Consider the following 19,861-nt stretch of genomic DNA (forward strand, 5'->3'; position numbering starts at 1 on the left):
TGATTAGTTTCAGGACTAAAAGTAGCTTGAAATTTAGCTCAAAGTAGCGGAAATGTTCGATTTTTGCAGATATCCCAGTGTACACAAATTAAGTCACTCGTCCGATATGCATCTAACTGGTCGGTCTAATACATGTCCACAAATGCGCTGACATTATTTATACAATTACAATAATGCAGTAGTCTGCATAACAGTAAAACTATTATTTTTTGCATGAATAAAAATTCAAAATGGAAAGCAAGCATAATATAGGAGAGGCCTGAAGATGTGACTAATGAACTGAGGAGATGTTTAGTGCCAGGAATGTCTACATTCATTATTCTGAACCCTATTTTGAAAGCGGTAATTTTTTAATTTTGTGTGAAATTGGCCAAATAACCAATTTCTGATCACTTTATTGGGTAGCTGAAATAGGTAAATGGGTGGTTTCTTTTACTCAATTGATAGAAGGAATGCTAGTGAAATAGCTATGAGCTTGGTAGACCGGAAAAATGGAACTGACCAAAAATAGGGCTCAAAGTGGGCGAAACCACTGATGCGTAAATACTGCCGAGAGTGCTAACGTGGCGAGAGCATAATTCCCTAAGTTTTCCAACAAATTTCGTACTTTTTGGTTTTATTACCTTCGGAAAAAGATTCTGTATCATGACATTTTTTTTTTTAAATTGTCCGACACAGAGCAAGTTTCAGATCAGGGGTTCCGACCCTGAATAGGTTAATTTTGCTTAATAATGACATCAAAGCACAAAAGTAAGTGATGGTTTTCATCAAGAACTGCAAGAAGCCCCTATCATGTGCTATAAAACATCCTATGCAGAGGGAGCATGGACACAGGGGGCATCCCACAGCTGCTAAAAACAACAGACATAGCCCCACTCCACAAAAGGGGCAGTAAAGCAATAGCAAAGAACTACAAACTGATAGCGCTAACGTCCCATATCATAAAAATCTTTGAAAGGGTTGTGTAGCTGATGGGTTCTAGATACCCATCAGCTACACAACCCAGGGTAACATGGGTTTAGAGCAGGGCACTCCTGTCTGTCCCAACTACTGGAGCACTATGACAAGGTCCTGGATGCGCTAGAAGACAAACAAAACGTAGATGTAATATACAAAGACTTTGCACGTAGATGTAATATACAAAGACTTTGCATAGGGCTTTGACAAGTGTGACCATGGTGTAATAGTGCACAAAAATGTGTGATAAACGAACAACAGGAAATACAGCTGCTGATGTTCTACAAATGCCACAATAAAATAAAATGTAAAGATTTAACATTCATTTTTTATGCAAATATTGTTATATTGTTGTGTATCTTTATACGTATATGCTTCTGAACTGTTGTATTCTGAGCACCTCTGCAAAAGCAGTGATAGTGTGTGAGTGTGGTGAAAGTGTTGAATGATGATGAAAGTATTTTCTTTTTGGGGATTTTCTTTCTTTTTTGGGTCACCCTGCCTCAGTGGGAGACGACCGACTTGTTGAAAAAAAAAAAAAATAAATTGTTATATTGTACTTTGTTTGGAATTAAAATTATAAAAGAAAAAATTTTGCTAATACCCTTCACAGGGAAAACTAACCAACAAATAACGTACGGTTCAGGAGATTTTTGTTGTTTTGCTATTCCTCTATATGTTGGCTTTTTGACTGGCTGGGATTTCAGTGCATCCACTTCTCCTTTAGTTTTAAAAATTTCAAGGGAATCCAGAAATTTCTTTTTTGCAGCAATGTTTTGTTGTATCATGATTTCATACTCAGACAGACCTGGTGGTGGTAGATCCAATTCCTCCTACATGAAAGGAAAATTTGTTTTAACAAATTAAAGATATTACACTGGGATTGTATTATCACCTACTGAAGTATGTATTTCTTTATTTAAATATATATTTTTTTGATACAAATATGTTGCATAAATGAAGATGGTGTATGCAAAATGTATAAATGAGAAAGAATACGCAAAAAAATTATTAAATGAAAAAGGCAATGTAATAATTTATCAGGAAATAAAGTGGTACTGCAATAAAAGCATTTGCAAAATATAGAATGGGAAAAAATGAGTACAGCCTCTCCTCACTTAGCGATGTAATCATTCACCAACGCTTCAGACTTACGACGGGCTGTCTGACCAGTATGCATACCTAATACAGTGAACCTGAGTTTCGTGAGCCTCGCACTTCGTGAATTTCGGCTTCCAGCAAGTTTTTCGTCAAAATATAGCCTTGCGTTTCGTGATTTGCCTTGCAATTTGTCGGTGGTATGGAGCACATATGAGCAGCCTCCCAGTGGCTGTGCATACACAAAGGCTCCCACGCACCATTCAGGGAGTCAGTGTGGTATTCTTTCCGGGCGAGTGACCATCACGCCACGCGTTCATACATTTTGTAATAATCCAGTCTTTTTTGTGCTTGCAACTGCTATATAAGCCACCTTGGGCCCAATGAAAGCTTCTAGTGCCAGCCCTTTGGTAAAGGTGAGAAACACAATAGAATTCAAGAAAAAGTTTGAAGAAAAACACAAAAGTGGTGGTGGTAGAGGGTGGAACTGCAAGAGCTCTCTGGACAGTTTTTTTGTGCGACAGGGGTCCAGTGACTTCTCCATCCTCTCCCCTCCTCCCGTTTTCCATACACCAACAAGAGTCTTCATTCTTCATTCTTTTCTGTATGTAAATCTATATTTAATCTATAAAAAAAAAAAATTGTTAATATTTTTGGGTGTCTGGAACGGATTAATTGGATTTACGTTATTTCTTACGGGGAAAATAGTTTTGACATTCATGAATTCCGACTTTCGGCAGATTCTCTGGAATGGATTAATCACGAAACTCAGGGGTCCACTGTATATGCTAATTTCTTCTATTCTGTTTATTACAATATACAGTATACTACTGTATAAACATTTAAGAATATACCAGAAATGTTATAAATGGTGCAAAGGTGACATTAAAACATAAGAGATGGTTGACACAAAACCACTACCATTGCAGTATGCTCCTTACTTAGCAACGAATTCATTTACCAACGTGGGCTCAGGAACGGAACTCCGTCATTAAGTGAGGAGAGACTGTATTCATTTTACCTTTCCCATATGAGGCCAATCACATAATATACAACAATGTTAACATATCTATCTGTTAAGCTTGATCTCACACGTGGCCTCCTAAACTATTAAGGAAATACATTATTACAAGATTAAAAACTATTAAAAAAAACAAGAAAGTAAAATGTATAGCGAATGTTACACAAATAACCCGCACATAGAAGAGAGAAGCTTACGACGACGTTTCGGTCCGACTTGGTCCAAGTCGGACTGAAACGTCGTCGTAAGCTTCTCTCTTCTATGTCCGGGTTATTTGTGTATTGTTCCAGTCACGGTATTGTGCCTTTTTTTGTTATTTATAGTGAATGTATGTTGAAGTTGGCAAGATTTATTTGCCATCTTACATGTTTATGAGAGAGAACATACTAGTGCAAAATATTTTACAGGCTTTCGTGTTATGTGTCATCTTACTTCTTTATTTATGGGCGAGTCACAAGTTTCCTTGTTCTCTTTCATTATGGCTTCATTTTGTTTTCTTGCTTTTGTTGCACAAGCCCTCTTGCGTAGTACCTTTCTCTCATCAGTTATTGAGGGAGACATTTCTTCCTTGTCTAGTCTCTCCTTAGCCAACTTGCTTCTAGTTTTCCTCGCTCTTTTCTCTACTGGTTCATCATCACTGGCATCAGTGAGGTTCTGAAAATACTGTAGTTATAAACTTAAAAATAAAATTAGTTAAAATTATATGCACATGTTAATGTTGCAGTTTAAAAACTGTAGTGTAAAGCACCCTTCTGGCAAGACAGTGATGGAGTGAATGATGGTGAAAGTTTTTCTTTTTCGGGCCACCCTGCCTTGGTGGGAATCGGCCAGTGTGATAATAAAATAAATAAAAAATTTTCATGATATGAGGAAGCTATTAAAAAAATAATGTACAATGGTACAAATGCAAATGTGACAAAACAAATTCATGTCAGCTAGTTAACCCTTTGACTGTCGCGGCCGTATATATACGTCTTACGAGGTACCGTGTTTGACGTATATATACTCATAAATTCTAGCGGCTTCAAATCAAGCAGGAGAAAGCTGGTAGGCCCACATGTGAGAGAATGGGTCTGTGTGGTCAGTGTGCACCATATAAAAAAAATCCTGGAGCACACAGTGCATAATGAGAAAAAAAAAACTCCGACCGTTTTTTTTAATTAAAATGCCGACTTTGTGGTCTATTTTCGTATAGTATTTATGGTTGTATTCTCGTTTTCTTGGTCTCATTTGATAGAATGGAAAACATATTATAGAAATAGAGGTGATTTTGATTGATTTTACTATAAAAAGAACCTAGAAATGGAGCTCAAAGTAGGGGAAATGTTTGATTTTTGCCAATGTTCAAAAGTTAAAAAAAAAATGATGCCATTTTCCAATAAATGTCCAACTAGCCATTCTAATATGCAGTCATGAATGGATTGATGTTATTTATACAATTAATACAGTATTGCAGTAGTCTGCATAATAGTAAGTCTTCTATTTTTTGTTTGAATAAAAATTCAAAATAGAAAGCAAGAGTAATATCAGAGGGGCCTGGAGACATGACTGATGAGCAAAGAAAATGTTATTTTAGAGCCAGGAATGTCTGCATTGTTCATTCTGGACCTTATTTTGAAATTGTCATATTTTTTAGTTTTCGTGAAATTGGCCAAATTGCAAATTTCTGACCACATTATTAGGTAGTTGAAATCGGTAAATGGGCAGTTTCTTGTACTCAATCGATAGAAAAAATGGAGTTCTAAAGAAATAGCTATGAGTTTGGGCGACTGGAACAATGGAATTAGCCGAAAATAGGGCTCAAAATGAGCGAAATCGCCGATTTGTAAACAGCGCCGAGGTCGCTAACTTCGCGAGAGAATAATTCCGTCAGTTTTCCATCAAATTTCGTTTTTTTTTGGTGTCATTACAATCGGGAAAAGATTCTCTATCATTTCATAAGAAAAAATAATTTTTTTTTTTAAATTTTGCGACACCAGGAGACACCTCAAGATTGGGGGTTGCGACAGTCAAAGGGTTAAATGTCTAGATGCAAGACCAAGTACAAGTGCACAGGTGCACTCAAAATGTTGTGAATACAGTAACAACAATATCTGTGTAAGGAAGTTTTTGCTACAATTGCTGTTATATTTACATTAGGAACACCTAATGCTCTACAATATTAATACCATTGCTGAAATAAGGAAATAAAAACCACTCGACTCCAACCCACCTGCATGGTAGATTTGTTACTTTTTCAAGCACTTGCCACTCTGGAGATCTGAAGAAAATTTAAGCTTATTAGAGGCATGTGAAAAAAAATCATTATAGAACTATTATCCACAATGCATTCCTGTTTACATCACTCACTGCCAAAAGGGAATATGCCTATCCTATACTTCTACAACTGGCTGCTTGCTGGTAAAATTTAAAAGAACAGCAATTTTTCTTCCAACAGAAAGTTTATAAATTTACAGTACCATGTTGATGTTTACCATTCTTCAACATAACACAATGTTACTTAATTTTTCCATCTCACATCCATTATGCACACCTTTAATCTATATTTTTAATACAGCATCTATTTATGTACTGCAAATGCATTTACACACAGCTAATGTTCCTATATTCCATTTTTGTTTGATCCTACATTTAGTGGACATCTTTGTTGTGAATTATTTAGGTAGAGCAGTGATACTTTGCACAGCTGACTTGCTGACAAAAGTAGCATGGTTAGACATTCAAGACTCAAGAACTATGTTGTTACAATTACACCACTGCCGACCATTTCTGTAAGAGATACATAAAATTACCTTTTTTACCAAGTAAAATTTTGTCAAATACGTATTGTAATTCCTATATATTGTATTTTTAACCCCTAAGGTGTCCATGATGTATTAGTATGTCATAGCACTCAGAAGTCCATGATGTACTAGTATGCATAATTCAGTCTCAAACTGCCTAGGCGGCAAATTTTGGCCTAGACTTGAAAGAATTGATGTGTGGTCTTTGTACAGTACAAAAAAAAAGATCCTGCCCTACTCAGTGCATGGTGGCTAAAGCTCCCACTTCACACACGGAGGGCCCGGGTTCGATTCCCGGCGTGTGGAAACATTTCGACACGTTTCCTTACACTTATTGTCCTGTTCACCTAGCAGCAAATAGGTACCTGGGTGTTAGTCGACTAGTGTGGGTCGCATCCTGGGGGACAAGATTGAGGACCCCAATGGATGTAAGTTACACAGTCCTCGATGATGCACTGACTTTGAGTTATCCTGGGTGGCTAACCCTCCGGGGTTAAAAATCCGAACGAAATCTTATCGTATCTTATCCAGTTAACCTCTTGACCCTGTGCCTAAGTAAAAATAGTAACTTTGGGATATTTTTAAGGGTGGGCTTCATGATTTTATAGGATGTTTCTTGGTGCCAATTAACAGACTGGAAGACATACTAGTGAAATAGAGATTTTGTCAGTTTAAGATCAGAAGTGGGCTGAAGTTGGCAGTGCTGTAGTAGCAACTAACCAGTATTATAATGGTACTTAGTAAAGTGGAGTGACTTTCATTAGTTTCTTTTTTCTTGAAATACCAGACATATACTGTGAATTTCATATAACCTGTAGTTACCAGCGGTCGCAATATACACAACGAGAAGCAATTATTACTACAGAAAAAGCGTCCTTCCTCCAAAATTTCCACCAGTCAACTATAGTGATAATATAGCATTTATTGTGGTGGAGACGAAAAAAAACTAGAAAAGCTAGATACAGCGATTGATAAACAAGGGTTGAGGCTCGACCGTTCGTCACTGTAGGAGCTGCCAGAAATCACCGGTTTCTTCAACACGCAAGTTATACTTTTGTATCAATCAAATCACATATTACTCGGGTAGATAATTTCCAGTAGATCCTTCATGTGTTAGCCCAAATCACCGACCAGTATGTTTTAAATAAGTGACCCACTGATCAGATCAGATCGACTTGTCCGAACCCTTGACTGGTTTCAAATGGATTCGTTGGACAATAAAGCAGACTGTAAACGGATGGGGTTGTAGGCGCCCTCATCAAACACAAACAATAAATATAAATCAGGAACGTACACGGTAAGCTGTCCAATATACAAGTACAGTTAGAAATAGAAATACAAATAGCAAGAGCTTCATTTAAGGAGGTTATTAATAGAATATTCAAGAGGTTGCTAGTAGAATTACAGTAAATCAACCATTCAAATCATTATGAAGCTCTGTGTAGTCTGCGGTCAATCAAACAAACGGGCTTCCACATGGATAAATTGTCATTTTTGTGGAAATTGGTGTCACGCCCCTTGTGCAGATATCCAAGAACTATCTACAAGCAGTATTAAGACAGGGAAGTGTTTTTGGGAATGCCCAAATGAGATAAATCTGTGGACTAAAATCACAAGGGTATTAAAAGAGGATAACATCAAAGCTGCTTTCATAGAAAACCTGGAAGCTTTCTATAACAGATGGGAACATGAAAAGTCTGGGCTGAATGGTACTGCCCTTGATACTGGCCATGTAGTCAGAAACTGTAAGGCTGGAGGTGATGTCCTGGTAGTCAGTAAATGTGGGACTGATAGTGCTGTCCTGGGAGACAGTAATGGTGAGGCTGGAGGTGCTGTCCTGGGAGACAGTAATGGTGAAGCTGGAGATTTTGTCCAGGTAGTCGGGAATTATACGCATGAAGGAATACACATAAATGACCTCATAGGGGACAGAAGCCGTAGTAGGGAAACAAGTGTAGTCAAAGATAAGATAAAACCAATATTGCAAACTAGAAATACCACAGGAAATAGCAAACAAGAGGACTCCACTAGCAATAGTGAGGATATATTACCAAAAACAACTGGTGGGAGCTCCATTGTTGGTGCTAGGGAGGATAGGAATAAGACAGGGAGGGAAACATGCACCAACAGGGAATACAGTCACAGAAACCCAAGGCAAACGGAAACCAAGCCTGTGCACATACTATGCACTTGGTATCTGCAGACATGGGAAATCTGGAAAAACAGACGGGACGTGCAACTATGACCACCCTAGAAAATGCCATGCCCATATGACAACAGGAAAATGCAAACTCCCTTCCTGTAAGCTTTTTCACCCTGAACTGTGTACCTCTTCAGTACAGGAAAGACTGTGCTATAACTTAAATTGCCAGGCACACCATCTAAAGGGGACAAAAAGGTACAAAACATCCAGGCCATGGGAAAACCTGGGTAGCCACAGCCACTCAAGAGGGAGAAGTTTTTTAGTGCCAGGAAGGAAAAAAAACTGGCAGGAAATGGCAGAAATTGTACACCAAATCCAGTCATTCCTGGAGTGGAACCACAGTCGATGGCCTCCACTCCAAACCAACAGATACAGATACTAATGCCGGAAAAAAAATCCCCCCCAGTACCAACAATACCACCAGTCCGATGACATTCTTCTTTGCAAATATACAGGGTCTAAAGCCAGCAACAAACAACAAAATACCTTTCATCCGTGGACTGCTTGCAGAGGCAAAGGCAATGTTCGTGGCTTTCACTGAGACCCACATAAAGGATCACTTGGACAATGAAATATGGATCCCAGGTTACAACCTATACAGATGTGACAGAGTGAACAGGCACAAGGGGGGGGGGAGGGAGGGGTGGCCTGTCCATGGCAGAGTCACTTGTTTGCACAGAACTGCTAAATGCCTCAAATGATGTAGTGGAAGTTTTAGCAGTAAAGGTCGAGAACCAAAACCTAGTCATTGTGGTAGTCTACAAGCCTCCGGATGCAACATCCCAGCAATTCCAGGAACAGCTGTTAAAAATTGACCACTGTCTGGAAAATCTTCCAGCTCCTGCACCCAACATCTTGCTCCTGGGGGATTTCAACTTAAGGCACCTAAAATGGAGGAATATAGCAAATAATATTGTTGCAGTAATAACACCAGGAGGCAGCTCTGATGAAAACTCACACTCACATGAGCTTTTAAATCTCTGCACAAAATTCAATTTAAACCAGCAAATAATAGAGCCTACTAGACTGGAGAATACACTAGACCTCATCTTCACTAACAATGATGATCTGAAAAGAAATGTCACCATATCAAAAACAATATACTCAGATCACAACATAATTGAGGTTCAGACATGTATGCGTGGAGCCCCAGACCGACATAATGAGACTAGTCACGAGGGAGCATTCACCAAATTCAACTTCAATAACAAAAACATAAAGTGGGACCAAGTAAACCAAGTCCTAACCGATATAAGCTGGGAAGATATACTAAGCAACACAGACCCCAACTTATGCCTAGAACAGATTAACTTGGTGGCACTCGATGTATGCACAAGGCTTATTCCTCTAAGAAAAAGGAGGAGTAGATGTAAAATAGAAAGAGACAGGCGCTCCCTTTACAGGCGACGGAAAAGAATAACAGAGCGGCTAAAAGAGGTCAATATATCTGAAATGCATAGGGAGACACTGGTCAGAGAAATAGCAAGCATCGAACTTAAGCTAAAGGAATCTTATAGGACTCAGGAATCGCGGGAAGAACTAAAAGCCATAAATGAAATCGAAAGAAACCCAAAGTATTTCTTCTATGCCAAATCAAAGTCGAGAACAACGTCCAGTATTGGGCCCCTACTTAAACAAGATGGGTCCTACACAGATGACAGCAAGGAAATGAGTGAGCTACTCAAGTCCCAATATGACTCAGTTTTTAGCAAGCCGCTAACCAGACTGAGAGTCGAAGATCAAAATGAATTTTTTATGAGAGAGCCACAAAATTTGATTAACACAAGCCTATCCGATGTTATCCTGATGCCAAATGACTTCGAACAGGCGATAAATGACATGCCCATGCACTCTGCCCCAGGGCCAGACTCATGGAACTCCTTGTTCATCAAGAACTGCAAGAAGCCCCTATCACGAGCCTTTTCCATCCTATGGAGAGGGAGCATGGACACGGGGGTCGTCCCACAGTTACTAAAAACAACAGACATAGCCCCACTCCACAAAGGGGGCAGTAAAGCAACAGCAAAGAACTACAGACCAATAGCATTAACATCCCATATCATAAAAATCTTTGAAAGGGTCCTAAGAAGCAAGATCACCACCCATCTAGAAACCCATCAGTTACACAACCCAGGGCAACATGGGTTTAGAACAGGTCGCTCCTGTCTGTCTCAACTATTGGATCACTACGACAAGGTCCTAAATGCACTAGAAGACAAAAAGAATGCAGATGTAATATATATACAGACTTTGCAAAAGCCTTCGACAAGTGTGACCATGGCGTAATAGCGCACAAAATGCGTGCTAAAGGAATAACAGGAAAAGTCGGTCGATGGATCTATAATTTCCTCACTAACAGAACACAGAGAGTAGTCATCAACAGAGCAAAGTCCGAGGCAGGTACGGTGAAAAGCTCTGTTCCACAAGGCACAGTACTCGCTCCCATCTTGTTCCTCATCCTCATATCCGACATAGACAAGGATGTCAGCCACAGCACCGTGTCTTCCTTTGCAGATGACACCCGAATCTGCATGACAGTGTCTTCCATTGCAGACACTGCAAGGCTCCAGGCGGACATCAACCAATTCTTTCAGTAGGCTGCAGAAAACAATATGAAGTTCAACGATGAGAAATTTCAATTACTCAGATATGGTAAACACGAGGAAATTAAATCTTCATCAGAGTACAAAACAAATTCTGGCCACAAAATAGAACGAAACACCAACGTCAAAGACCTGGGAGTGATCTCACCTTCAAGGACCATAACATTGTATCAATCGCATCTGCTAGAAAAATGACAGGATGGATAATGAGAACCTTCAAAACTAGGGAGGCCAAGCCCATGATGACACTCTTCAGGTCACTTGTTCTATCTAGGCTGGAATATTGCTGCACACTAACAGCACCTTTCAAGGCAGGTGAAATTGCTGACCTAGAAAATGTACAGAGAACCTTCACGGTGCGCAATCCAAGAGTAAGACAAGTATGGCCAATGCGAAGACGGGAGAGAGTAGTCTCCCAACCTCAACACTGGTGACAAGAAGACGGCCAGTAACCTATACGTACTTGGTTTAATAGATTGAAGTTTGTTACCGAACAGAGTAGACCAACGTTGTTGCCAACGGGTGTGAAGGTGGGTAGCTATTGCAGCAAAATAGTCTGTAAATGGAACACCTCTATATGGAACTGGTAGGTCATGTACTGCTGACCGCGCAGCAGTGTCTGCCTGTTCATTGCCCTGTACGTCAACATGACCAGGTACCCAACAAAAAACAATATCTTTATGCTTGGTAGAGATGCGGAGTAGCCAAAGTTGGATACGGAGGACTAAGGGGTGAGATGTATCAAATTTCTGTATAGCCTGTAAAGCACTAAGGGAGTCTGAGACAACCACAAATGATGACACAGGCATAGATGCAATACGGATAAGTGCTGCAAGAATGGCATACAATTCAGCAGTAAAAATACTAGCCAAAGATTTATTTATTTATTTATTTATTTAGAAATTTAGCATACATACAGAGGTACAAAAAAATACAGGTAAGAGCAGCATGCCAAAGCCACTTATATGCATAGCATTATGGGCTGGCTTACAATTAACTTAAGATAACTAAGCAATGATGAAATCAGTGATAAGACATTATTGTAAACAGATAACTATAAAATACAAATGAGTATTACAAAGACAGGTCATATGGTTGCATGCATTGCTGTTCATTCAGTAGAATGGAGAATTCTGTTAGGTAGTGTACTTAAAAAAAAAACAAAGTTAGGTTTAACATTTGTGTGATATAATTGTGAGTAACATTTAGGATATACAATTTATATGGTTCAGTTATTCAGTATTTATTTGGTTTTGAGTGAGTAAGTGAAATTTGAGAAGACTTGAATTTATAAACAGGTAGTGTTTCTTTTATATTTACAGGTAATGAATTCCAGATTTTAGGGCCTTTTATGTGCATTGAGTTTTTGCATAGCGTGAGATGGACACGAGGAACATCAAAGAGTGATCTGTGCCTTGTATTATGGTCATGTGTTCTGTTGAGGTTGGCAAGGAGATGTTTGAGGGGAGGGTTAATATCAGAGTTAAGTGTTCTATGTATGTAATAAGTGCAATAATAAGTATGGATGTTTTGTATGGTGAGTAGGTTGAGTGTTTTGAATATTGGTGGAGTGTGCTGCCTGTATTGAGAATTTGTTATCATTCTAACTGCAGCCTTTTGTTGGGTAATTAGTGGTCTGAGATGGTTAGTTGTTGTTGAGCCCCATGCACAAATTCCATAGGTAAGATAGGGGTAAATAAGAGAGTGATAGAGGGCCAGGAGGGCTGACTGTGGAACATAGTACCGTATCTTCGATAGTATGCCTACAGTCTTGGAAATTTTCTTAGAAATTTGTTGTATATGTGTATGAAATTTGTCTATTATCGAGGTGGATTCCTAAGAATTTTCCCTCTGTTAGCTTTGTGATAGGTGATCCGTTTATCGTTATGTTAAGAGGTACATCTGTAGCTCTGCTACCAAACTGAATGAAGTAGGTTTTGTCAATATTTAGTATAAGTTTGTTAGTCCTCATCCAGGTAGATATTTTCTGTAATTCGGTGTTTACAGTATTGGCTAGCGACACTGTCCGGAAACACTGCTGCGAATCCTACGCCGTCAGAAGACTTAGAGCCATCTGTGTACACTGCAATGGCATGAGAATGAGAGTGGAAGTGGTCAAGAAAAAGAGAGCGGGAAGCTACCGTAGACAGTTGGGCTTTCGAGCAAGGGAGAGAGAAAGAACAGACTCGAACAGCTGGAACTTCCCAGGGGGGTAGGGAAAAGCGAGATGCTACATGAACACAGAAAGGTGGTAATTGAAGAGAAGACAAGAGCGAATGTAGGCGAAGAGAGAAGGGACGGAGCAAACAGGGGCGGCGAACAAATAAAGAATGTCTACTAATATCGGTGACCATTCTATAAATGGAAGGATTGCGGAGATCATGAGAGCATATATAGTAGCGAAGGCAATGGGCATCACGGCGATCGGACAAGGATGGAACGTTCGCTTCTGCATAGAGGCTCTCAACAGGGGAAGAGCGAAAAGCACCAAGGCATAAACGTAATCCTTGGTGATGAATGGGGTTAAGGCTAGAGAGAGTAGCAGGAGAGGCCGCTGAACAGATCTGGTCACCATAATCAAGTTTCGATAAAAAGAGGGTGGAATGTAGGCGAAGGAGAGTTCGATGATCAGTTCCCCACGAAAGATGAGCAAGGGTTTTAGGAAGATTCAGCCGGCTGTGACAAGTTGCCTTCAGAGAGGTAATGTGAGGTTTCCAGGATAACCTACAGTCAAAGAGGAGGCCTAGAAACCTGACTGTATCGCGTTCAGGGATACGGGAGCCATAGAGGTACAAAGGATGATCGGAGATGACAGAGCGTCTAGTGAAAGTAATTTGGTGAGTTTTGGTACTGGAAAATTTAAACCCACGTGTGGTGGCCCAATTGGAAACATGGTCGACCGCATGCTGGAGAGAAACTGTAATGAGGAAACAGTCAGCGCCTGCACAGGCAATAGCGAAGTCATCAACATAGAGTGATGACCAAATATTGGATGGAAGACCAGAGGCCAAATCATTTATAGCAAGGAGAAAAAGTGTTGTGCTCAGAACACATCCCTGGGGGACACCTTCAGCTTGGATAAAGTCCGGGAAGAGCACATTATTAACCCGAACACGGAAATGTCTGTCAGTTAAAAAGTTCTTAAGGAAGGATGGTAGATTGCCTCGGAGGCCTAAGGAGTGGGCTTGGGCCAAAATATTATACCTCCAAGTTGTGTCATATGCCTTCTCAAGGTCAAAAAATATGGCAATAACTGAGTGGTTATTTGCAAAGGCATTACGAACATACGTATCCAAGTGTAGTAAGGGGTCTATGGTAGAATGGCCCTTACGAAAACCATATTGACGAGTGGAGAGACTGTTGTCTCTCTAAATACCACACTAAATGTCTATTTACCAGGCGTTCCATCACTTTGCAAATTGCACTGGTAAGAGCAATGGGACGATAGTGGGAGGCTTCATGTCCTGTAGTACTCGGTTTGCGGAAAGGGAGAACAATGGCAGATTTCCACAGCTGTGGAAGAACTCCTTGTGACCAAATAAGATTGAAAAGGCGTAATAGGACTGCAAGGGCTGACTAATGTAAATGTTGTAGCATACGAATATCAATGTCATCGGGCCCAGCTGCTGATGATCGGCAAGCTGAGAGTGTTGCCTCCAGTTCCTGAAGTGTAAAAGGCACATTATACTGTTCTTCTCTGAGAGAAGAAAAGTCCAAGGGTGCTAACTCTCTGGCAGACTTTGAGGAAAGAAATGAGGGGCATAGATGGAGCCCCTGAGAAATACGGACCAGATGATTGCCAATTCCATTGGCAACATCTAGTGGGTTTGCTATATCAACACCGGCAACCCGCAGAACAGGAGCCGGGTCAGGAGAATATTTACCACTCAGTTTTCGTACTTTTTTCCAGACTGCACTCATAGAGGAAGCAGAGGTGATGGTGGAGACAATCTCGCCAGCAAGTGCGTTTAGCATCACGGATGACATGGCGAGCGATCGCACGCTTCTGCTTAAAATCAAGAAGTCTCTCCATGGTTCTATTGTACCAGTACCTGCCCCACGCAGCGCGTTTCAAACGTACTGCATGAGCACAAGCAGGAGACCACCAAGGCACGCATTTCTGAGAATGCCTGCCCGAAGTTTGGGGTATAGAATGAGAAGCTGTGGTTAAAATGAAGGACGAGAAGAGGTGTAAAAGCTCATCAATGGAGGACGAAGAAGGAACCCCACTAAAAACAGTTAGTTGTGAGTAAGGGTTCCAATTTGCCTGATCAAATTGCCAGCGTGGGTTACGAAGAGGCGGTGAATATGAAGGGGAAGTAAGAATGATTGGGAAATGATCGCTGTCATGTAAATCCAGGAGAACAGACCAGGTGAAGTCTAATGAGGTGGAGGAAGAGCAGACTGAGAGATCGATGCAAGAGAGAGTGTGAGTCCGAGGATCAAAATGGGTGAGAGTACCTGTATTTAAAACATGGAAGGGGTGGGTAGCAAGAAAAGCCTCTAACTGAATGCCACGGGAATCACAGTGAGACCCCCCAGAGGAAATGATGGGCATTAAAATCACCAAGTAACAGAAGTGGTGGCGGTAACGACAAAACAAGAAAGGCAATATCCGGGATAGATAATGCCCGAGAAGGAGAGAGATACAAAGAAGAGTGTATACCACCTATGCAAGTGGATACAGGCTGCTGTGTAATGCAGCGAAGTACGAACAAATAGCTGATGGTACGGAATATCAGTGCGTAGAAGAAGGGCACTTTCACTGAAGGTCCCATCAAGAAAAGGATCTGAAGAATACAATAAATTATAGCCTGAGATGGGATAGATAACAGCAGAGTGTAATTTTGGTTCTTGTAAGCAAACACCAGCAGGGGAAAACTGGGAGAGCAACATCTGAAGCTCACCCCGATTACCCGAGACCTCGTATATTCCACTGTAAATAGGCCATGATTGGCAACAATAAAGATACCTGAAATCCGCAGGTAAGGGTACCTACGGACTAGAGGGGTTAGAAAAGTCCACATGCGGTGGCATAGGAAAATGTTCAAGCAGCGAAGGAACGTTGAGCTGTGAAGAAAGGAATTGCACAGATGGAGAAGAGGAAAGAGAAGGAACAGAGGGTGGATCAGTGTCCATTGATGGTTTGGTCTCTGCAATATATTCAGAGATTGCTTCAAGTGTTTCGGAGTTCAGAGACATCATATGGGAGACAATATTGGAGATGGAAGGAGGAGGAGTTTGAGTAAAGATCGGAACTGTAATGGACTGTACTAAGGTAGGGGGGGGGCCGAAAGGGTGGAGGGAACTGGAGAAGTGTGGGAGGGGACAGAAGAGGAAGAAACTTGGGAGGGGACAAGGGAGGAAGGCACAGTACGAGGAGGAGGATGAACCTCCACACTTGTAACGGAGCCAGTGAAAGGAAAAGACCCAGGTCCAGAGACCGGGAAGGTAAAATGTGGAGATGAATGAAGGGAAGGAGGGGTTAAAGGAGATTTTTTTGACCTCTGAGAAGTAGAGGGACGATTGGGAGGAGGTGTCGTACGAGGTCTTGTCAATATCGGGGTTTGTGAGGGAGAACACGAAGAAGTGAGGACAGACCGAGGTGTTGAAGTAGGGACGTCTGAGCCCAGGACAGCAAAAGAATTAGATACAGGAGTGACTATGGGACTGGCAACCGCAGAGGAGGCTGCAGAAGATGGGACCCCAGAAGTGGGGGGACGTTTTGAAACACGAGAATAAGAAACATGGGGTAGTCTCCCTTGGAGGCGGAGATGAGAAACCGCCATAGCATAAGGGAGACCTTCTGCCTCTTTGAGGCAACAAATTTTCCGCTAATTTAAGTAGACCTGGCAACGGCGAGAGTACGAAGGGTGAGCCTCATGACAATTAAGGCAAGAGGGAGGTCAACTGCAAGACGTGTTAGAATGGTCATCGGCAGTACAGACTGGGCATTCGGCTATAGATCTGCAATATTTAGCTGGGTGGCCAAATCACCAGCAATTTCTACACTGTTGCGGTGTAGGGATCACTTTCCAAACTTGTAACCGATGTCCTGCTACATAACAGAGGATGGGAGTTCACGGCTGTCAAAAGTTAAACGAGCCACATTGCAAGGGTATCGTCTTCGCCCGCAGGCAAGAAGAACATAAGTGTCTACCTTAAGAATTGGGAGATCTTGGAGTTCCAGCTGTTCGAGAATGTCATTGCCACATGTCTGGAAATTCTGTTGAACTAGGGTATGGGGCAGAATAACAGTACCACTACAAGAATTGAGGGAATGATGTTTTTCGATAGTGATAGGAATAGTATTGATATGTGAAAGAAGAGAAAGATCATGAGCTTGGGCAGAATTCTGGATTGTGATGATGCATGTACCACTCTTAAGAGCATGAAAGGAAATATCTCTACCAACATGGCGTAGGAGCGTTTTGCCAATACTATGGTCGGAAAGATAGGCAGTAGAAGAAGTCGGTCTTAAAGTAAAGAATTTAGTCCATTGTGTGGTCCGAAATCGAGTGTGGAGAGGGAGTGCATGACGTGTCGGTCTTTTCCGAGTAGAATGGAAAGGTAACAAAGTAACATCATCAGGAGACTGTCGTTGGCGTTTAGAAGTGGGACCAGAGTTGGTCCGACATGGGATGGGATGGCGATTCAAAAATTGCCGCACCGTAGAGGGAGAGGCCGGAAGCATAGTCAAAGGAGAGCGGAGGTCAGACAAATCGAAGGAGTCAGTCGAAACCCCGGCACCTGAAGCAGGTGACGAAACAGCACCAGCAAGAGGTACAGGGGCCTTAGGAGCGTCCAAAGAGTGGCCAAAAGATGAGGTGAGGTCAGAACGGGGTGTGGTAACAATAAGGGGCCCGGGGGTAGCAGGGTCATGGATTTGGGACTCCATGGTTAGGTTACTTCTTTCTTTTTGTTTTTAAGAAAAAAAAAAAAAAAGAAAGAAGAAAGGAAAATAAAAAAAAAAGGGGGGGGACCAGGGAGGGATAGTTCCTAGGAGGAATGAAAGGGCCAGAAATCTCCCTCCGCGCCCAAGAGGACCTCAGCACCGCAAGTAGCGCAGATGCAGCATGGAACCCGTGCCATACCCTACCCTTTATGCCAGTAAACCAGCAATCCGGGATAGCAACCTCACATCTGCCGAGCTACCTCGGTGGACAAAAGAAGAGGGCGGCTGGATATCCGCCACAAAGCATACCTCCTTCGGCCACCACCCCCGGAATCTGAAAGGTGGCTTCCAGAGATACACCCGTCGCCCGAAAGACACCCAAAGCCACCCTCCGGGATACCGGAGAGGGATCAGGACATCCCCAGGCGATCCAGATTCCACGCCAAACTATGCCAACGCCAAGAACCTCAACGGAATGGGATGGACCCCGGTACCCTTTCCCCTACCTAGGAACTAGCGCGCCTGTGGGAAAAATCCCAGAGGCTAAAAAGAGGAAGGGCAAAAGGGAGGGGTGGGGAGGAGGAGGAGGAGGAAAGGAAAAAGGGTAGGATGGGATAGGGAAGGGGGGACTGGGGAGTAATTAGGTTCAGTATGAGGAAGGAGACCAACAGGTCTAATTCCTCAGACCAAGAGCCTCTTCACCATGCCAAGGAGCCCCCCTTGAAGAGGTCCTTCATTCTTAGATTTGTAAATAATTTACTGCAAGATTCCAGTGATAGCACATTAGCTATATCCTCTGAATCTTTACCAGATACTAGATTTTTATATTTGGGGTAGAGTGGGAGCAGAGGTGTATGAAGTTTATTTAGGCACAGGTACACAGGAGTATAATTATCATATATAGTGTTAATTACTTAAGATAACCCAAAAAAGTAAGACATAGTAACTTATTTCCAGAGTCCCATAGCTCAGTTGGTAGTGACCTCAGCTCACACACTGAGGACCATGGTTCGATCCCCGGTATGGGTTGAAACAATTGGACACGTTTCCTTAAGACACCTGCTATCAATGTTCACCTAAGTAAAATAAGTACCTGGGTGTTAGTAGACTGGTGTGGGTCGCATCCTGGGGTCAAAATGGACCTAATTTGCCCGAATTGCTTGTATAACAAGCAGCTTTCTATACAGTAGCAAGTCACTGATATCAGTAAGTTTATTCAGGTACAGGTATACATAAATACAATTACATAAATTATCATACATAGCATGTGTAGATTACCTAGGATAACCCCCCAAAAATGTCATACACCATCTGGGGAATGGGAGAGAGAGCTGATCCAAGGAAAGTGAGGGTAGCGCCATTTCTTAGGATCAAGAGTGGCCCGGTGGCCTGGTGGATAAAGCTCCCGCTTCACACACAGATAAGATAAGATAAGATTTCGTTCGGATTTTTAACCCCGGAGGGTTGGCCACCCAGGATAACCCAAGAAAGTCAGTGCGTCATTGAGGACTGTCTAACTTATTTCCATTGGGGTCCTTAATCTTGTCCCCCAGGATGCGACCCACACCAGTCGACTAGCACCCAGGTACCTATTTGCTGCTAGGTGAACAGGACAACAGGTGTAAGGAAACGTGTCGAAATGTTTCCACCCGCTGGGAATCAAACCCGGGCCCTCCGTGTGTGAAGCGGGAGCTTTAGCCACCAGGCCACACGGAGGGCCCGGGTTCGATTCCCGGCGGGTGGAAACATTTCGACACGTTTCCTTACACCTGTTGTCCTGTTCACCTAGCAGCAAATAGGTACCTGGGTGTTAGTCGACTGGTGTGGGTCGCATCCTGGGGGACAAGATTAAGGACCCCAATGGAAATAAGTTACACAGTCATCGATGATGCACTGACTTTCTTGGGTTATCCTGGGTGGCTAACCCTCCGGGGTTAAAAATCCGAACAAAATCTTATCTTATCTTACCTAAGAGCCCTTTAACAGCCTCTACCCACCTCTCCTGAAGGACATATTAGGAGAGTCATGTACATAATGGCCATGTAAGCCATAAAGTATTTCTCAAAGAATAAACTGATCATAATAAAGTACTTTATTTACCGGTTTAACTATGAAGGTGGTGTGGGAGTTATGACACGGCAGAAGAAAAGAGAGAGAAGAGGAGAGAAGTCAACACACCCGCCACGTGAGGCAACCTTATAATGTGATGTGCGCCATGTTTCCTGCTTAACTTAGCGAGATGCGCTAACACTAGCAGCAACCTGTTGCATGACACAGCCCGCTATGCTAACACTAGCAGCA

At 42.0% G+C, this 19,861-nt stretch overlaps 1 protein-coding gene across 1 annotated transcript in view; it reads right to left on the bottom strand.

Annotated features, from left to right (window-relative positions):
* Nucleotides 1–19,861, bottom strand: part of LOC128700713 (WD repeat-containing protein 76) — a 51,351-nt gene extending 31,490 nt beyond the window's left edge. The window contains exons 1-4 of the mRNA XM_053794058.2: nt 19,661–19,861; nt 5,289–5,336; nt 3,509–3,730; nt 1,597–1,790 (exon numbers count right to left, since the gene is read on the bottom strand). Coding sequence (XP_053650033.1) covers nt 1,597–1,790; nt 3,509–3,730; nt 5,289–5,294 — 422 coding nt within the window. The 5' untranslated portion in view covers nt 5,295–5,336; nt 19,661–19,861. The remainder of the gene's footprint in view (nt 1–1,596; nt 1,791–3,508; nt 3,731–5,288; nt 5,337–19,660) is intronic.

This window comes from Cherax quadricarinatus, chromosome 56 (genome assembly GCF_038502225.1).
Source record: "Cherax quadricarinatus isolate ZL_2023a chromosome 56, ASM3850222v1, whole genome shotgun sequence".
NCBI lineage: Eukaryota > Metazoa > Arthropoda > Malacostraca > Decapoda > Parastacidae > Cherax > Cherax quadricarinatus.